The sequence below is a fragment of the Rasamsonia byssochlamydoides genome, assembly GCF_041956645.1.
Source record: "Rasamsonia byssochlamydoides strain NRRL 3658 unplaced genomic scaffold VTN77scaffold_17, whole genome shotgun sequence".
NCBI lineage: Eukaryota > Fungi > Ascomycota > Eurotiomycetes > Eurotiales > Trichocomaceae > Rasamsonia > Rasamsonia byssochlamydoides.
In genome coordinates this window covers 291,070-309,985 of record NW_027192400.1, presented here as the reverse complement: position 1 = coordinate 309,985, position 18,916 = coordinate 291,070, and the positions used below count along the sequence as shown (strand labels likewise).

At 50.4% G+C, this 18,916-nt stretch overlaps 8 protein-coding genes across 8 annotated transcripts; 5 read left to right on the top strand and 3 right to left on the bottom strand.

The window, feature by feature from the left end:
- Positions 1–1,943: 1,943 nt before the first annotated feature.
- Positions 1,944–2,858, top strand: VTN77DRAFT_2252 (uncharacterized protein; the record flags this gene model as incomplete). The annotated part of the gene is made up of 1 exon (XM_069418071.1): positions 1,944–2,858. The coding sequence occupies one exon, from the start codon at positions 1,944–1,946 to the stop codon at positions 2,856–2,858; it is 915 nt and encodes a 304-aa protein (XP_069279436.1).
- Positions 2,859–3,991: 1,133 nt separating this feature from the next.
- On the top strand, positions 3,992–5,482 carry VTN77DRAFT_2251 (uncharacterized protein; the record flags this gene model as incomplete). The annotated part of the gene is made up of 4 exons (XM_069418070.1): positions 3,992–4,253; positions 4,322–4,808; positions 4,905–5,210; positions 5,302–5,482. The coding sequence occupies 4 exons, from the start codon at positions 3,992–3,994 to the stop codon at positions 5,480–5,482; spliced, it is 1,236 nt and encodes a 411-aa protein (XP_069279435.1).
- A 349-nt stretch (positions 5,483–5,831) lies between these two features.
- Positions 5,832–7,930, bottom strand: VTN77DRAFT_2250 (uncharacterized protein; the record flags this gene model as incomplete). Its single annotated transcript, XM_069418069.1, has 2 exons — positions 5,832–6,177; positions 6,231–7,930. 2 exons carry the CDS (start codon positions 7,928–7,930, stop codon positions 5,832–5,834), a joined length of 2,046 nt encoding a protein of 681 aa, XP_069279434.1.
- Positions 7,931–8,589: 659 nt separating this feature from the next.
- On the top strand, positions 8,590–9,573 carry VTN77DRAFT_2249 (uncharacterized protein; the record flags this gene model as incomplete). The annotated part of the gene is made up of 2 exons (XM_069418067.1): positions 8,590–8,656; positions 8,714–9,573. The coding sequence occupies 2 exons, from the start codon at positions 8,590–8,592 to the stop codon at positions 9,571–9,573; spliced, it is 927 nt and encodes a 308-aa protein (XP_069279433.1).
- A 532-nt stretch (positions 9,574–10,105) lies between these two features.
- Positions 10,106–11,687, bottom strand: VTN77DRAFT_2248 (uncharacterized protein; the record flags this gene model as incomplete). Its single annotated transcript, XM_069418066.1, has 2 exons — positions 10,106–10,726; positions 10,791–11,687. The coding sequence occupies 2 exons, from the start codon at positions 11,685–11,687 to the stop codon at positions 10,106–10,108; spliced, it is 1,518 nt and encodes a 505-aa protein (XP_069279432.1).
- Positions 11,688–13,351: 1,664 nt separating this feature from the next.
- Positions 13,352–14,959, top strand: VTN77DRAFT_2247 (uncharacterized protein; the record flags this gene model as incomplete). The annotated part of the gene is made up of 7 exons (XM_069418065.1): positions 13,352–13,441; positions 13,491–13,566; positions 13,618–13,627; positions 13,691–13,878; positions 13,933–14,025; positions 14,084–14,773; positions 14,844–14,959. 7 exons carry the CDS (start codon positions 13,352–13,354, stop codon positions 14,957–14,959), a joined length of 1,263 nt encoding a protein of 420 aa, XP_069279431.1.
- Positions 14,960–16,093: 1,134 nt separating this feature from the next.
- VTN77DRAFT_2246 (uncharacterized protein) lies at positions 16,094–17,269 on the top strand (the record flags this gene model as incomplete). The annotated part of the gene is made up of 1 exon (XM_069418064.1): positions 16,094–17,269. One exon carries the CDS (start codon positions 16,094–16,096, stop codon positions 17,267–17,269), a length of 1,176 nt encoding a protein of 391 aa, XP_069279430.1.
- A 408-nt stretch (positions 17,270–17,677) lies between these two features.
- VTN77DRAFT_2245 (uncharacterized protein) lies at positions 17,678–18,680 on the bottom strand (the record flags this gene model as incomplete). The annotated part of the gene is made up of 2 exons (XM_069418063.1): positions 17,678–18,016; positions 18,081–18,680. 2 exons carry the CDS (start codon positions 18,678–18,680, stop codon positions 17,678–17,680), a joined length of 939 nt encoding a protein of 312 aa, XP_069279429.1.
- Positions 18,681–18,916: the final 236 nt, after the last annotated feature.

Sequence of the window (18,916 nt, the reverse complement as noted above, 5' to 3'; positions counted from 1 at the left end):
ACCAGATGGTGCAGCAATCTTTGACTCAACACGAGTCGCAGCGCAAACGCGGCAGTCAGTGGGGGCAGTAGCATTACCTTGAAGGATAATCTATATGCACCTCGTCCGATGTGGTACTTCTTCTACGGCTCCCTGAAGGATCCATCAAGACTCACGTCTATTGCCGGGTTAAAAGAATTACCGAACGTCGTCTACGCGAAAGTTTTCCATGTAAAACTTAGGTATTGGGGCCAACACCCAGTTCTTGTCTACGGCGAGACTGGTGCTGTTGTTGAAGGGGTCGCCTGGTTTGTTCCCAGTCTCGAGGTGATTAATAAATTGAGGGCTTATGAAACTGATGCGTACTACGATGCATTTGTTGAGATGGAGTTTGAAAATGGTCAGAAGACAATGGGCAGGACGTTCAAATGGGCTGGAGACGAGGACGACTTGTCGAATAGCCCAGAATTTGATTGACTAGTTACATCCAAGCCTGAAAAGCTTGGTACACAGAACGGGAAGATAAACACGCACTTCAAAAACCTTCGGAGTGCATATTTCTGAGGTGGCAGAGCATTGAGTTCCGGACGCCATTATTGGCGAACCCTGACAGCGCAGTTGCCCTATTTGGAGGCTACTTGTTTAGGAAGGGTCGGCCACATACTTAATGCATGTTTCTCAAGCCTCATCAACCTGATCATCGACTTGTGATTGCATCAGCCGGCTGTTCTGGCACTCTTTCATACTTATTGTGTTGATACCGACATAATCACGATGTCAGAGAAGATCAATCCTCCATTCATCTATACTTCCATTCATCTATACTGTCATTGGCGCGCATATTCACACACTGGCTCGCTAGCACGAGCTTCAAAGAATACCCGGGAAGTATAGACCTTGAGTAGAGGTATAGGACAAATTGGAACATGTTGGTTTTTCTGAACAGCCTCTAGGGCAGCACCATACTCAAACAGGAGATCCAGGATAGCTGTGACGGCGCGGCTCGGAGACGTGGTCAAGTGTCATGTATGTGTTTCCTAATTAGGAAAGGGTTGGGTTTCTTTGTTCTATATCAAACGCCTTCTCCTCGCAGCCTTCGTAGTTCTCTTTTCTTTTTCTTCTCTCCAGCTTCGAATCTTCGTTAGATAGCTGCCAACATGACTCGTTCATTTGCCTGAGCCGTGACAATAGCGCTAAACTGGATCAGGATACTAAATCATTCACTATGGCTAGCGGCAGTTGGCTGTCGATTCCTGCGCCCCACTAACCGGCTCATCATTAACTCCTTTTTCTTTTCTAAGTTATCGCTTTTATGAAGTAGATCATATCATAAAAAAATTATAGAACTTGCGCCCTCATTCCTTAGGAGCGATTCCCCTAAGAAGATATAGACAGTCTATATTGACCGACCATGTGACAGAACTATCTCCATGAGAAGGACTTTCCTTCTGCATGCCGCAACACTCGACATATCCATTGGAGCAGGACATCTGGAGAGACCCATTGAATGAGGAAAAAAAAAGAAATTAAAAAAAAAAAAAGGAAACTACACCCCTCTAGTCTATTCACAGAGCCTGGAGAATAATAGTCTAATAGTTTAAAAAGAAACAAGCCTGAAGATTCGTTGGTTCATATACATACAGGGTTACATCCTCGCCAGTCGGCGTGTATATCGCCCCGACGGAACAGATTCCGAAGAGATTACCATCAAGTTGCTCCGATTTGGATATATATAGTACAGTTGATCTGTCCTTGTCAGATCATTACTTTGCGTTTTATTTTTATCTTTGATTTTTTTTATCTTGTGATTTTAAGTGTGAGAATAATCTGAACAATACTAAAAGCGGTTTATCCCGACAGGCAAAGGGAGGCATTCATTTTCGTCGATTGCATCCAAATTACTACCGAGACCCTATTCACGTGCAGATTCAGACTGTCGGCGACCATCTAAGCCGACGGACAGAATGTCTGGAGCAAGCGCGAGAACAAGCAAACACCGCCAGAGACTCCTAACAGCAGCATTCATTCTCATTCCTGTCAGCTCTGTTGGATATTACAGCGTCCAGCGATGGCTGAGCTCCCTTGAAGCTCGCTATCCGCCTGTCGACACGACGACCACCACGACAACAGTCCTGCGCACCCCTTGCAACCCAGCTACCCAGCGCTGTGCGTACATTGACACGTACGCTGCGCGTGTGCCGCTTAGAATTCTACTACAGCGACAGCAACAATATCAACAGGCTCGAGGGAGAAGAGAAGAAGAAGCAAATAATGACAAGGAGAACCTGCACATCACGTGGGCAAAGGCCTTCTTCGGCAGTCGCATCATGCGCGCAGAAACTCCTTTTATTGGTCTGCCCAGCGCTAGTGATGAGATTGACAGATCGATCAAATTTGTTTCTGCCAGCGATGAAGTGTATCAACATGGTTCACTTGCTTTTGTCACGGACCAGCAGATATCTTTGGTCACTACGTCTATTAACACAAAGAAGAAAGATAAGCATGAGCGTCAATACCCAGCTGAATGGCAACCAGCCGAAGGCGTCCTCTTCTGCTGGCACATGCCCACCAGACCACGGAAATTCTTCGAATCCCTCGCCCGCTGGGGATATCCATGGCGCCTGATGTCTGGCGGACGGCACGAGTTGAGAGTTTCGCGTCCGTTCATCCCAGATAATAATCAAGATGAGCTTGAGCCGGAGCCCATGGTCGAGGTGCGGTTCGCTACCGCGCACGATTACGAGGTTGTCCCCGCGGAAGGACCGCTGGAGAAGCAGAAGATTATCCCTGCTTGGACGCTGAGACTGCATCGGGCGTATGCGAGGTTGCTGCTGGATAGGGCGGTTAGGGAGTTGATTGCGAGTTCTGAAACGGGTTAAATCCAGGATTGAGCAGCAGAAAAGAGAGAGGATTGTCAAGATCCATGGAACGAGTGTATTATATACCTAATCACCGAATTTCGACCGTCGTATACATAGTCCTGATATGATGCTCCACGTAGCCGTTCCTATTTCACTTGAGTGGAAGAAATATTCCTATACCATCCTTACCTACTCATCTGTCTATCCGACCTCGTCATTCTGAGCGGTAAGATACCCAATTGATGAATGAGATCTATATTGCTCATATTTCCTGACTATCCATTGTTCTTCAATTTCTGATGTATGGTCCTACCTGATATGATATAGAAGGCACAACTAATCTAAAGAAAAGGAGTTATACTGCATTGAATGATGTATTATTCTTCTTCAGCACCAGCAATTGCACAATTCCAAACTGATACGGACCTAATTTTGCGCCCGCGGGGTGATCGATGACGAGATCGAGCTCGTTGGTGCGGGGTAAATAAAATAAATATTAATTACTTATTAAATGTCAGACAGATTTCTGTCATGGAACCAAGACCCTAATAATAAATAACTCGATTTGTGATATAAGATGCGATACTAGGTCCTCCACGATGGGCATGATGGTCGATAGGAGATATAGTCAGACAATGCGTAACCGTTACCAAGCGCAATTTTCATTTAATTTCATCTCCTTATCTCTTGGGATCGTGGGTGCTGATTTATTTGGGTGCAGTTTATGACCAAGGATCCATCCTGCTGTCCTGTATGTACCGTACCTAGGTATATATCGTAGACTGATAACATGGGAGTCAATCCAATGCGATGCAGAAAAATCTAAACGAATTTCCGCCTGGGCTTTTTTTTTCCCAAGTTCACTCGACGCTGATAATCGGATCTACATACTATTTGTGATGGATTTTCTGCATGCGTGAGATTGCACCATGATCACGCAACTCGACCCCGGCGGCGCCTTCGAACGTGATTTGACCGAGTTAGTAACTAGGTTAATATCTATATAAACTGCGTCCAAGAGCCCACCCACATTTCCGAGGGGTGATAATAACAATAGGTATATATGTCATGCTGTATTCACACTGAGATATTGTCTATTTGTCTGCTTCTTCCTCTTCTGCATTCCTGTACTTGAACTCTGAAGAAAAAATATGGCCACGACGACGGTCATCACCACGCACCAACAGCCAGACATCGAGTACGCGCCCAACATCGAGAAATGGCGCGCAAGGACCCAGCGACGACTGCAGACGGAGACCCTAACCAAAGAGCTACCGGCTGGATTTCCCAAGAAGTTGGTTTCCGATCTCGTCTGGGAAGGAGACGAACTAAAGAAGAGTGGCTACGACTGGACGTATGAGTTGAATGAGGCGGAGCTGGAGGAGATTGAGAATGCGTTGGCGCATTTTTTATGTGCTTCCCCCCTTTTGACTTGCCTTACTTGATGAAGAGACAAGAGGATGCTGACGGCTGATATATAGCTTTAAACAAACCCCTAGGCTACATCGACCAGGACACCTTCCCACTTCCAACACTGCATGCGACGCTGAGGGGTATCTCCAAGGAACTCCACGAAGGCCACGGATTCAAAGTCCTCCGCGGTCTGCCCGTCGACAAGCACACGAGGGAAGAAAACATCATTATTTACGCCGGTGTCTCGTCGCATATCGCCCCGCTACGAGGCCGACAGGACCGGTGGTACGCGGACAAGCCAGCAGACGTTGTGCTGAACCACATCAAGGATCTGAGCAATACAGCTTATAAGGACCGCATCGGGGCTCCTGCGTACACGACTGACAAGCAGGTGTTTCACACTGATGCAGGGGATATCGTCTCGCTGTTTGCGCTCAGCGTTGCGGCGGAGGGCGGGCAGAGTCAGTTGGCTAGTAGCTGGAGGGTGTATAATGAGTTGGCGGCGACAAGGCCAGATCTGATTCAGACGCTGGCTGCGGAGTGGCCGTTTGATGGGTAAGCAGAAGAAGAGCAAGAGAATGAACCTGACATCACAAAATCACGAAGAAGAAAGGGTATCAAAGGCCACAGTTCCTGACAACAAGCGTCTAGATTCGGCAACCCCCAACACCCATACCACACCCGCCCCCTCCTCTTCCACCAACCCGCAACAGCGTCCAGCCCGGAGCGCATCCTGATCCAGTACGCCCGGCGCAGTTTCACAGGGTACCAAGCATTACCACGATCGAAGGACATCCCGCCGATCACAGAGGCGCAAGCCGAGGCCCTCGACACACTGCATTTCTTCGCAGAGAAGTTCCACTTGGCGCTGGATTTCCGCAAGGGCGATGTGCAGTATATCAATAATTTGAGTATTTTTCATGCGAGGGAGGGGTTTAGGGATAGCGCGGAGCAGCAGTAAGACCACACCCATCCCAAATATATCCACTGTGAACTGTACGTACGTATTGAGGAGGTCTGTGCTGATCTGTTTGTTTGTATTTGCTAGACGCCATCTCGTCCGACTCTGGCTGCGCGATCCTGAATATGCCTGGCCCACGCCGGAACCGCTCAAGTCCCGCTGGAGTAATGTGTATGACGATGTGAGGCCCGAGAACCAGGTATTTCCGCTGGAACCGTCGATTCGGAGTGCGAGCGATGGTCGGGCGAAGCATTCGTCAGGGTATTGAACTTGATATATATAGAATGCTGAGCCAAGAGGGGGAGAGAGAGAGGAAGGGAGGAGGAAGGAAGAAATGATACTCTGTACGTACGAAGGTTTCGGAAAATATATACCAGATTAAGGATCAATGAACAGACAACAGCAGCAGGCTCTCGGTGATCGGGATTCTGAAGCATACGTAGTGGCTACAGCTGCACGAGAATTGTGCATATCTACTCGACCAACTCTACAAGTGTATGTATGCAGACGGCAAGCCTCATTCTATTAGGTAGATTGTATAAGCACAATAGGGAGAAGAAAACAAGTTCTAATGATAACAGCAACCCTCGCATTACTGTCTATATTAAGAAGTCGGGCTAATGTCTCCCCGACCCAGACATCACCCTCCAGGCCCGCAGGGGAAGGGCCTGCAATTTCAATGCCGCTGGTTTGATGTACGCCCAAAAGGTCAACGCGCCGATAATGACACACAGAATATTAGTTATATAGTAACCATCTCGCTGCATGATGCAAGAACCGCCGCCATCGGTGCAGCGGTGTTTGTCTGCCTCGAGGACACAAGAAAATGGAGAAGTAATGAGTGGTCCTTTTAGTTGGTCAGCAACAGGTGGAATGGCGGGTGGAATGCAGGTCGCTTGAGTAAAAAGATCGACAAGCTTGAGGATGAAGAATCTCGGAAATGTACCGCCAAGGTTAGAAACACTGCAAGCAGTCAGTAAACCGTACGAGATGTAAGTATGAAAGAAAGAACTTACGTCGCCAGCAAAGTCATATAGGTCCCCCCAATGGCAGGGTCTGCAATACGCGCGTGGAAGGCAGAGATAGCAACAAACATGACCGTGTTCATGAAGGTGGACAGCACATGCTCTCCGATGACCACCAGAAGGTACCACGTAGGAACTTCCGACGTGGTCGGATAGATCATCACCGTCGCCTGGGCCACGACAGCGGCCATAAGCCGCCCAACAAACGCCCAGCACCACAGTCTCATGGGAGTATATTCAGTAGACCACTGGCCGGCATAGTATCCCAGGCCGATTTCGAACGGGAAATCGATCAGCACCACCAGGGCCATGTTGTCCTGCCCAAAGCCTTTGTCCAACAACTTCAGGCTCGTGACGGCATCGTTCGCCTGAAAGCCAATCTTGGCAATCAGATGGACGATGATGATCGTCTGGATATTCTTCAGCTTGAGAACACTCCACATGCTTCGGTAGACATCAACAATGCTGTCGCGTTCCTTCGTCTTGTCTTCCTTCTTGAGAACGGCCAGACAGAGAGTGACTAGGATGTACGTCCAGCCCCAGAAAGTAAGATAGCCCCCGAGAGAGAGAAGACCACCCTCTCCCTTGGTGGTCCGGAACCAACGATTGGCAAAGTCCTCCGAATTGAATGCTAAGAAGACGGTGTATGAAAGGAAGTGACCTGCGGTCAAGCCAACTGTCTGAGCCGTGGAGGCGTAAGAGATATTCTGCGGTGAAAGGAGCGTGATCGCCCAGCCGTCGACGGCAATATCCTGGGTTGCACAGAGAAAGACGAGGAGAAACCACCACCAGGTGAACCCCCACACACCGGCGCCTCCATTGGCTCCGGCAGCCTTCATCATCTCTTCAATCCGCCCTCCCAGGTAGACCATCGCCAGCCCCGAAATCAGCTGGATGGGAGTGATCCAGCTCTTCCGTCTACCAAATCTGGGATTCCAGACGGCATCCACGATCGGACTCCACAAAAGTTTCAATGAATATGGGTATGATGCCAGGGAAAAGACCCCGATCTGTCCGTAGGAGAGGTGTGGTTTCAGGAGGAACGGGACTGATCCTGTAGCCAGACCCATCGGCACCCCCTGCAAGAAATAGAGCAGACACAGTAGGAGAAAGTTTCTCCGGTCGTGCTCGGGCAGAGCAAAGAAGCTCGTGTTTTTCATTTTCGGAGTCTGCGGGGTAGGAGGAGGATCGTCATCTAGGGAGAAACTCGACCGGGCCATGACACGGGCCGCGTGCGCTGCGGAGGATGGCGAGCCGATGGAGGGATCTTTCCTCCGCATTTCGATCTGGGAGCTCATACTGCCGTTGGCGTTGCCGTTTGGGCCAGTTGCAATTGTCAAGCCCTTTGAGGAGCGACCACGGTTCTGACGCTTCATCTGTCTCCGGCGTCGATCCGAAGTGTCCCCAAGGAGCTGAACTTCGTCCTCGTTCTCGTCGGTGAATTCGTCCTCGTCAGTAGGCGAGAAATCAGATCCTCCTGCTTCCGCGTTCCTGAGTTTTATCTCACTGTGGTCCCTGCCTTCTAGAAACGTATCGAGTTCCACCTCTTCTGGTTCGGCGTGGGGTTCACCGTCGCGTCGAATGTTCCGCTGGTTTTCTGCAGGCACATGGATCGGGGAGGTAGGGCCGTCTGAGGAGTGGTTATGAGCAGGAAGCGTGGAGGAGACCGAGTCAGCAGTATTGATATGCATCCATGTGGCGGGTCACTGGAGGCAACCTGGCCTCAACAGAGAAGAGAAAGGATAATGGAATGGATCAATCACCAATACCGTTGCAGGGCTGGAGCTAAATCGGACTGATTCCTTGGCGAACCACGGGTGTCTGAGGAAGTTTCAGTTCATCCAGTCGGGTTGGAACAATCGGAAAGACTTTGTATTCCCACTAGACTGGTCTCCAGACTGCGAAATCGAAGAGCTTTGACTGCGATGCTTTCCCTTGATGTTTGTAGCTGGGAGATCTTCACGCTCCCCAAGCACACGATCAGGCAAGGTGGCCCGTTCTGTTGCTTACATAACCCTCCGCATGTAGAAAGGGACCTCGTGAGAAACAACAGACATACAATTGACTCGGGTATCGTAAAAGTGAATTTCAGACATGATGACTCACATAAGTTCTCATTATTTACAGGAATGAGTAGATTATCTACAACTAGATACGTGTATGATATTATAGGTACGATGGCCAGTTCATCTATTCCCTGCAGATCGGAGATCACATGCAGACGCGACAAATGTGGTCTGTGCGTAGTTTGCATCAGACGTGGAGCTTGATTGATCTCTTAACAGATCCAGTTAATTGATGACATTGCAGCTTCGCAACCTCTCCTCCTGCTAATTATCCAGCACTAACAATGGATCCTGATATCGATGCCTCTCTTCAGACGCTAGACTCGGAAATATCAAAAATTCGAGCTGAAAGTGAGTTTGTTTTACCAGCCTGTTGACCCGCGCTCACCATCTGTTTCTCCATCACAGTCAAGAATCTCCACAATCGACGCCGTTTCCTCTCGTCCAGTCTTCTATCCTCCGACTATGTCCGGCAGCAGATTCAGAGGGTGGGTCCCTCATCATCATTGACAGGCAGCGACGGAGACATATCCCCCCTCGTCGCGAGCGCGGGAAAACATCGCGACTCCAACCGTCATCGCATCGCCTTTTCGGCCACGACATTCCCATTCAAGGATCCCTCGCCGCATTCTGACTCACCGAATCTTCTGGGCGTGCGCATTGACGTCTGTGCGCGCGACGGCAAGTTCGCCAGACCGTACTATGTTCTTCTGAGACGTGAGAAGGGTGACGCGAAGCGACTTGCGGTCTACCGACATACGATACCGGCCTTTATCCCCATTGAGACGCTGGAGAAGAGATACTTACTGCGAAGTAGTCGGAAAGACGTGGATGGAGGAGACAATGAAACCCTGAAGCCGGAGAAGACGAAGAGGCAAGATCTCCCTGCTTTCGTGCGGCATCTGCGACGGGAATTAGTCGCCTGGCATCTGCGTCGCGACTCCATTGCGTGGCTCAGGGAGCGCCTCGGCATTTCTGGTGATGGCGATGGAGAAAATGCATCGGAGGACCGGAGAATTGCTTCTCCAACTGCAGATCAAACACAAATAGTCTCTCTCACCCCTACGTCTCTAGAGGCTAGATACGCGCGGCTGGAATGGCAGGATGGTCGCGTGGGGAGGTTTAAAATCTCCAATTCGGGTCTCGTGGAGCGGGCGGTTGTCATTGGCGACTATGGCAGAGATAAAAGCATCGAAGATGCCCTGACCGGTGGTGATCGGAGGGTTGAAAACATCCTTGATCGGTTAAAGAACGCTAGCGATGGTTGAAATAAACAGGAAGCTCAAGGACCCAGAATCCTATGAATTATAGAAAGCTTCAAAGCGGTTGGGGCTGTCTTTGTGGCCTGTGTCTGATAATTCATGATACCAATCATAACTGATGTATTTGATCGCTAAGACGGGAGAGTAGAAAGACCAAGTCTATACAAGTGCAAATGTGCCCCAATGATCTGTCTAGGTGTCTAGGTAGTATTGTCCTGGCCACATGCGGTTGACAGAAACAAAATAACCATGCCAAGATTCATGCAGTCATTAGATGTCCCTGTAATCCAAACTGACGACAGATGCAAGAGTCGAAATAGTATCTACAAGATCAAAATGAAAGGGTGGATGCTTCCAGAAAAAATAAATAAAATAAATGCCATGTGAGATGCAGGAGGGAAAGAAGAAAACAAAAAATGGGTATCATCAAAGAACATTACATCAACGAAATCAAAGCCACCCATGCTGGCATATCATGGAAAACTCGAAGAGAGGAGCGTCTCCCACGTGCACGTTCTATATACCTCCAGATCTCCGGTTAATGGGCAGTTGCTGACGGCCTATTGTCGGCAAGGGGATTTTTGAGAGTCGGTACGTCTGGATCCAGACTGCTAAATGATAGCGATGGCAACGGTCCGTACGGCACTCCGTCCCTCATCTCAAGCCTTTTCCGCAGAATCGCCTCCTCCAGGTTCCAGCGGCGTTTCAGCCTCGCTTTCTTCACGTCAAAGGCTTGCAGGACCGCCTGCTCTTCGCGCTGATGGTCCATTTCTAGCTCTGCGATGGCTTCGGCATTCTTCGCGATCAGACTCTCTAATTCCTTTTCTAATCGCGAGATGGTTTCTTGCAGCTGCCGCTCCTGTCGGTCTCGGAGCACTTTGATGCGTGCCTCGTGCAGTCGATCCATGGAATCACGATCGAGGTACTCCTGCGCCAGTTGCTCCCTCTGCCGGCGGGTGACCTTCCGAGTCGGGTGAACCAGGTCAACACCCGAATCTGACCCCGAGGAGGGCGATTGGGGCGGGCTGCACGTGTTGACATAGCCTTCCATATATTTGATGCGGGTTCGAGAATTCCTTTTCTCCCTCTCAAACTCCTTCAACTGGTCCATTTCAATGGTCAGATGACGTTCCTCCATACGAGCTACATGGGCAGCATTCTGCGACATTAGGGTCAGTATATCAGTGGCGTACATCCACAATGGAACTCAGATAAAGTCTCACCTGTTCACGCCTAGCCGTCTCCATCCGTTCATTATCCAATTTCTTCTCAGCAATAGCGACGCTGTGCTTTTGCTTCAACGAGTCCAAAATCTCGTTTTGGAAGGCAATGAGGCGAAGCCTTTCCATCTTATGTGACTCGTACATTTCCTTCAGGTCCGGGTTGTCCAAGCTCCTCTGCAAGGCTGCCTCATCAAACAGTGGGACCTCCACTTTAAGTATTTCCTGTTCCTGTGGAGGCTCCGCAGAGTCGGGGATTTCTGCCTTGGCCTCGATAAGAACTGTGTCAATATTTCCCTCCTTTCTTTGTACAGTGATGTGTGTACTCGGAGGCAAGGCAACACTGGAAGTCGATCGGCGCTTGCGAAAAGGAAGCTTGCCAATAGCATTTATAAAGCTTGCTCGCTTCCGTCTGACTGAGCCCGCGACACTCGAGATCGAGCCATTGCGCTTTAGCGGGCTGATGTGTCCTGGCCTGCCATCGCTGGAGCTAAACGAAGTAAAACGCGTGGACAAAGAATCGACAGAGGGCAGGCTGCTGGAAGGGACGTTATCGGAGATAGTGGTCTCTGAAAACGAGTGCGCGAGCTGGTCAACGGACGTGGCACCGGGAGTGACACAATCCGAGAGCGAACTGCGCTCGAGGGAGTGCCGTGCCACGCTCGCGCAGAGAGGCGATGAACTGTCCAAAACACTTGACGAAATCGACGCCGCCAGCGAAGCCGCGATCTCTATCTCTGGCACTTTGAGCCCGAGCTCGCGCGCTTCCGCCAAGAGCTTCTCTTCGGCCTCCTCCTCGGTCTCGCCATCGCCAAGTCGGAGGACTTCTGTCCGGTACCGGTTTTCATCCATTGATGGCAAGGAAGCGGGCTCCCTTGTTGAGGCCACCTTGGCGAACATTGTTTGAGAGATCACAGAGGAATCAGGACGGGGAATTAGGTGTTATCTGCAAGGCCCTCCTGAACAGCCGCCCCAAGGATGCCCCACCGGCCCGCTGGCGGCATGAGATGGAGCAGACCGGCGACGGCGATTGAGCGTGCTGAAGGCGATAACGTTAGATGAGCAGAGGTGCCAGAGACTGCAACTGTGAAGCCACTGGGGATCAGTTGGGGATCCTGGCAAAAGGTCATGATGGGAGTTCTGGTGACCTGTTTTTTCCCTGTTCTTTGCTTGTCCAATCTCAGGGCTCATGCAGGGGAAGTGTTTTCGGCATTGCGATTGGCGCTGACCCCTCCGGTTTGGCCCTCCATGTGACCGCGGCCGATTGGGATTTTTTTTCTCCTGATGTCCCGGCCACGTGGTTGGCGGACCGTTCCGCCTATTCCGTGCAATTGATTCCGTCCCATTATTCATAGCTTGCTCCAATACCTGGTGTCTGGTTAGTCCTAAAGTTGATTGCACCGCAATAATAGGGGATGTTCTGACTGCAGCTGGCAGGCTGTTGAGCATACGTTGTATCTTCTGTCCACTGCATGTGCTGTGATCGGCCTAGGCGCCGACGAGGGCAGAGCCGTCCATTATGGATTGCGGCATCCCGACATCCCTGCCTGTTCAATCGAGGCCCTGGTCGTCTGATGTAGATAGATCTTGATCTTCGTCAGATCGCGGTATGGGTGGATGGAATTGAATTATGACACTGGCATGCGTTAGAGTTTAATTAAAGTGCCTAATCTAAGTAGCTAATTATAGCATATATCTCATCTACGGGTATCCCTGGATCTCTCACAAGTGACAAGCGCATTAGATCTTTTATTTTATTGTTCTTGTGATAGATCTGATGTTCTGCCAGTGGAGAAGACCCCGCAATCCGCAAGTGTAGAGAGCGAGTTTGCATGTGTTAGCGTTTATGTCATTCCAGAGTCTTTGGCATCTCGTCATAATGTCCTGAAGTTACACAGTGCCTGAGGAATACTGGCATTGTTTCGAAGAGTGGATTATTCGAGCTTCAGTTTAGGGCACCCCGTACCTATTTGGCATCCATGCCTCATAAGCTGAAACATATAGCAGTACACAATATATATTTTGCACTCTTTACAGACCATGCAACTCCGATATCGTCCAAGATATATATACTGAGGATCTTCCTCGTATAGATAAATCTAAATTACAACGGGCATAGGTCATTCGACTTCAACCAGAAGTACTGATAATACTGTAGGCACATCATTCTAGACTATTGTGACCGGGGCGTGGAGAAAGCATGAATTCTGTGGAATTAACCGTTACGTCAATGTGCCCTGTTGAGTGGGCCTCCCAGGTAATTGGGCCAGTAATACCACTCCCCACCGCTTTTGAACACGCACATAGTCCCCATTCGGTCATCGCCATCGGACGTAGCAACCCGGTGTTAGCGCCATTCCAACAGCTATCCAACTTATCAACTGCTTAAGCTGTTTCGTATCACTTCATGACCAAGTTATCGGATCATCACTTTTTTTCTTGTCTAACGCTTTGAATTGCACCAACTACAGACGCATGATCTCTTGGAAATCTGAGGAGGGAGCTTTTAGTATCTCCATCGCGATTCCCTCTACCAACACTATCGATTGACTCCACCGGCTGAGATGGCGCGACAAACTCGAGAATCCGATGTACATTACACAGTCTTCATCAGGCTTCCATTTCCTCGAGGGGACTTTATCGATCCTCCACCTGTGAGTTCTCTCCCAGTTTCATGCACTGTCAGAATTCTGACCAGCCCAGGCCGACTGGAATGCAGCCAAAGACCGCGCTCTCTGGGAAATCATCTCGAGACCTTCAAAGGGAAATGACATTGATTGTATGGCCACTACTCCTTTTGTGACGATGTGATTCCGCTAACTGCCATCAGGGAAAGCAATGTAGGTTTCATTTCTGCACACCCGCGGGGAACGTCCGGAACAGCTTTCTGACATTCATCACAGCGCTGACGACTTCAACGTGACCCTCCCGTTTCTTCTTCAGCAGGTAGCATGGCTATACGACCGGCAATTATCGCAGGTTCGAGCGCAGATGCGGAAAGTCGGCACTACACACTCCCACTCGCCGCCACCCTCGGTGTCAGGAAGTGGTGCGCTGGGTGGCCAGGCTATGAAGAGAGTAGTCAGTGGCGGTGGGTGTTACAGGAGCTCGGGCATAACTGCTCAGACAGAACTGACCATGGCAGGGTCTCGTGGTCCCTCGAGACTGTCAGTGCTACAGAAAGAAACTCCTCCCTCGCGGGCGGAGAGCAGTCCCGCTACAGTAACCCGTTCTAGAGGTAATTGCTACCCCCCATGTCTAATTTCCTAGGTTCCTTTGTTGCTAATAGGCCTCAGGTCCGACTTCGGTGCGGACGAGCTCGACAAACACCGTAACCCAGGCCAAGGTAGCGAGAGAACCGTCACCCCGGGGAGTCGTGCCGGCCGCTGCAAAAGAACGAGAGCCGTCCGGCCGAGGCGTGCCTCCCACGAGGCGGGAACGACCATCTTTGGCCATTCTTCAGAAATCGCAAAGGCTTGACGAGGAGAGTCCGCCATTGTCATCTGACGATGAGTCGGAATCGGAATCAGACGATGACCTTCCTAGCAGGATTCCCGGAGTCCGGCGGTTTGGCAAATTCTCCATGCACAAGGCTAGCCTCAGAGATGGCGAAGAGGAGGATGACGATGAATCACCCGCATTCCTACCTCTCTCCCGTGATGCGCCTCTCAGCACGCGGGAAACTGGGGATCTAAATGCCACTCTTCGTCTTGAAGCAGACGCCTCCGACGCGCAGCGACGACGCACCACAGAGCATGTTCCGCTCTCCAGACAAACGGTGCAAAGTCCATCCCTAAACAGCTCAGCCAGTTCTGGAGTTGCTGTTGGGAGGCCACCGACAGGTATCTCTCAACGAGCAGACCGTTCGTCAGGACCGCTCAGCCCACAGAGGCTAGGCGCACGACCTAGTCCACGACAGCCGGCATCAGGAAAGGAAAGCAGTGAGGAGACCCCTAGTATGGGTAGTAGCTTTAGTGACTTGGATGGTAGGCTGACACTAACTACCGGAATTCTTTCTTTCCTGTGAGGTCACGTAGCTAACAGTTTGCTTCCTAGACACTAGCGTCACTCAGTCCGCGCTGGAAGAAGCCCTCCTGAGCAACATGCAGCACGGTGGCATGGCGAGCCGGATGAGCACGATCAGCCAAGCTCTTCGCAGCCGTTATTTCTGATGTTTTGTTTCTGTACATATGAGTATATTTAAGTGAACCAGCGTATTTCTTACTTGGGAAGAAAGTAGTCATCGGATTTCCTATGGATTCAACTTGAGTGAATTGTTGACTCCAAAGTCGGCTTTTGTCCAATCAATTGAAAGCTGTATTTGCTTCTATGTATTTTGGCCCAATTGAAACCTCAATTCTCCAGTATTCTGTTCCCTCTACTAATCGATCTGTATAATCGCCAATCTAGCATCCCTACCTGGATTATGTCGTAATCGTTCCCCATATGGACCTAGGTGCTGAAACAGCTTAGTCATTCGCTTTCTTTCTTATGATTGGCTCTAAGTACCGAGGAGTTAAATCAGTCTGCCCCTCAGCCCCTTCACTCTCTTTTAGAACACTGCCGCAGTATGCCAGGCCCGGTGATAACAGTAGTACGGAGAGATGTTGGGAGTGGAAAAATGATTAGTAACCCGTATCCGAGGAACATGGACGGTTAACCCGTTAACTCCGGCATATGTAGCTTGCCGCAAGAAACACAAGGGATTGAACGAACAAGATAGAACTTCCAATTATCGTCGTGTAAATCAAGTGTCAAGTTATCTACCCAATTCATCCTGCAATCAATCTCAACTTTATTTTTTTTTTCCGTTCTTGCGGCAAAAAAAAATATCTGAGGTTGTTCTTCCGGATGGCAGGGACATCCGTCGTGAATTGATGATACAGCACAACTGAGAGTTCCACTATCTACGGAGTACATTTCATCACTCCCATCACGGCAAGCGTGCAATTCAACTGCGAGCTGCCAGATCTCCGTGCGGCTGAATTTTTCCTCATCTCTCGAAGTCAGCGAGTATCGACCCACCATTTGTGTGGGATTCTTGATTGTATCGATACTATCTTCAACGTCGTCATTCGGCTGGCTCAGATTGCATCCTATCCTGCAGTTGGTTGCCTGAACGCCTCAACGTGGTATCTAGGCATCAACTTATCTTCTCAACATAACATTGTGCTTCTCTGTACAGCTGGAATAGACAATTGGCCAGTCGCCAGCGATTTGCATATCATCTTCTGAGCGAGTTTTGCTTGGAACCAAACGATATTATTTATATGTTCTTTTCCTTAGCTTCTACTCCCTGATCCAACATGTCTCAGTCAACTACAACACAACCGCAAGAGTCTCCAACAGAGGCGGAATCGAACTACTTCAACAGCTATCCCCCACCGAAATCACTGAAGAATCATGAAGCTCTTGCGAAGGCATTCATTGAATTCCACGTGGAAGCCAATCGAAGGGTCGTGCTGGTCACGTCCGGCGGCACGACCGTGCCGCTGGAAAACCAGACGGTGCGCTTCATCGACAATTTCTCTGCCGGTACGCGAGGAGCGACGTCTGCAGAGTACTTCCTGGAGGCGGGCTATGCGGTGATTTTCCTCCACCGGCAGTTCAGTCTCCTGCCTTACTCCCGGCATTACAGCCATTCGACGAACTGCTTCCTCGATTTCATGGACGAGGCCCCGTCCGATTCCAGCTCCTCGGACCAGGGATGTATCGTCGTCCGGAGCGAGTATCAAGATGCAATGCGCGACGTCCTGCGCAAGTACCGCTACGCGAAGCAGAACAACCTCTTGCTTCTCCTTCCCTTCGTCACGGTGACGGAGTACATGTTTGAGCTGCGGTCGCTGGCCAACTTGATGAAGCCTCTGGGGGCCAATGCCCTCTTCTACCTCGCTGCGGCGGTCAGTGATTTCTTTATCCCGCGCCACCGCATGGCAGAGCACAAGATCCAATCGTCCGAGGTCCCTATCACGGATTCGGACGTCTACACAGGATACAACGAAGACCAACCGTCGCACCGCAGCAAGAAACTCATCATCGACCTAGACCCGGTCCCTAAATTCTTGCATCGGTTGGTTAACGGGTGGGCGCCCGAGGGAAGCATGATCGTGTCCTTCAAGCTCGAGACGGACCCCAGCCTGTTGGTCTACAAGGCCCGGACATCGCTGCAGCGGTACTCGCACCACCTCGTCATCGGCAACTTGCTGTCGACACGGAAGTGGGAGGTCGTCTTCATCACGCCAGACCCGCCCGGAGAGCGCTGGATTCGCGTGCCCAAATCGAAGCGGAGCAAGAGCATCTCGGGGGCGGAGGATCAGGTTGGTCTGGCAGAGGGCAAGAAGTTGGAAGATGAAGAAGACAGCCAGGCACAGGACGAGTCGTCTGCTAGCAAGGAGGGGATTGAAATTGAGAGCTTGATCATCCCGGAGGTGGTCAAGATGCATACGCAGATGATCGAGAGGGCGAGAAAAGGTACACAATAAAGGACTGGTCTAAAAAAAAAAGGGAAGGGAGGGAAAAAAAAAACGAGAGAGAGAGAGAGAGGGAGGTCTTAACCCAGTGTATCACCTGTTGATTACTATATGTAGAGGCCTGCGATAGAGCATACATCATGAGATGGGCAACGAAATAAGGAATAATATCTTGAATTCATTAATGCTTGAAAAGATGATTACGGATCATACCTTACCCAAGATTCCACCCTGTTGAAGTCCATTAAACAGACAAACGCCAATGCTATGTACAAGAAATACAAAATTTGTGGCCAGAAAAAAAAGAAAGAAAGAAAAAAAAGAAGTGGAAGCGATATAAGCAACCCTCCAAGCAGACTTTTTATATCATAATAGCAAAATTGCCGGACTTGCAGTGACAAGATTTTTTTAGACCCTCACTTAGTCCCAAACTGCCTCATCGCAAACACCCATTACATTCATGGTGGCATTGATGCGATGGACCGCCCAGCCGGACTGGACTCCGGGCTTTTTCATGCCCAGCCGCGGTGAATTGGACGTGCGACACTTGCTCCGACCGTCCGCTTCATTGTGGACATACGAATACTGCATACAGTCCGGGTCACGACGGCATCGGGTCTCGCAGTCGCGAACGGATGCGAATTCCCCTTGCTGCTCGTTCTCGGAGAGATTGTCCCAGTCTGACCGGGGCCCGATCGTGAGCTCCGGGAAGATGCGTTCTCGGAAGACGTCTGAGTGTAGGAGGAGCTCGTGGTTTTTCTGTTTCGATCTGTTAGCTCTCTGCCAACTGGACCGTCAATTAACAGCATAGGTCAGTACGAACCTTGATAAACCACTCCTGATCGAACCGCCACATCTGCTCCACATCAAAGGGAGTCAAATGGTGGAAGCCCACGACGGGGTAACACCAGGGTTGGCGGTAGAAGGCGTTCGTGAGAGGTTCGATCTCGCCAAGTCGAGAATTCTGCAGCAGCGGCCACGAGAAGTTGAGAGGGACGCCGGCATCGGCCAGCACCTTGCCCAGCACACAATCCCCCGCCCAATGGCCATCCGTATACGCATCCAGTTCAGCAACGCGAGTGCGACGGTACTCTGATGCCCGCTGCATCGCCGTGCGGGAGATTATGAAGCCCGAGCCGCCGTGCGCAAACAACACGTCTGCAATCTGCGTCTCCGTGCCCAGGTAATGAAGCTGGTCCGGATCTAGCCTGGCCAGCCAGGCCATCAGATTGGGCCACACGATGTGAGTGTCTGCCTCAATGAACACATACCATTTGGCATCGGGCTTCGCCTGAAGAGACTCATCGATCATGGGCAGAAACTTCCACTTGTCCAGCTTCCAGCCGGGATTGTTGGGCATGCCGAACGCTCCGTTCTCATCCTCCGTGGCGTCGCTGGGCAAGAGGCCCGTTCGCCCGTACATCTGCAGGCGATTATAGAGATTAAAATCGGGGACATTCAGTTTGACGTCGTTGTTGACGCTACGCAGCACATCGTGCACCTGAACGCCGCCGATCTTCTCGGCAAAATCGGAGAAAATCACATAATGCGGGATACAGCGAAACGTCGTCCTCAGATGAACGGGCACTTTTTCCAGCGCCTCCGTAACGCCGGTTTTCAGCACCACCAGGACATCCTCGATGCCCGGGAGTGGAGGAC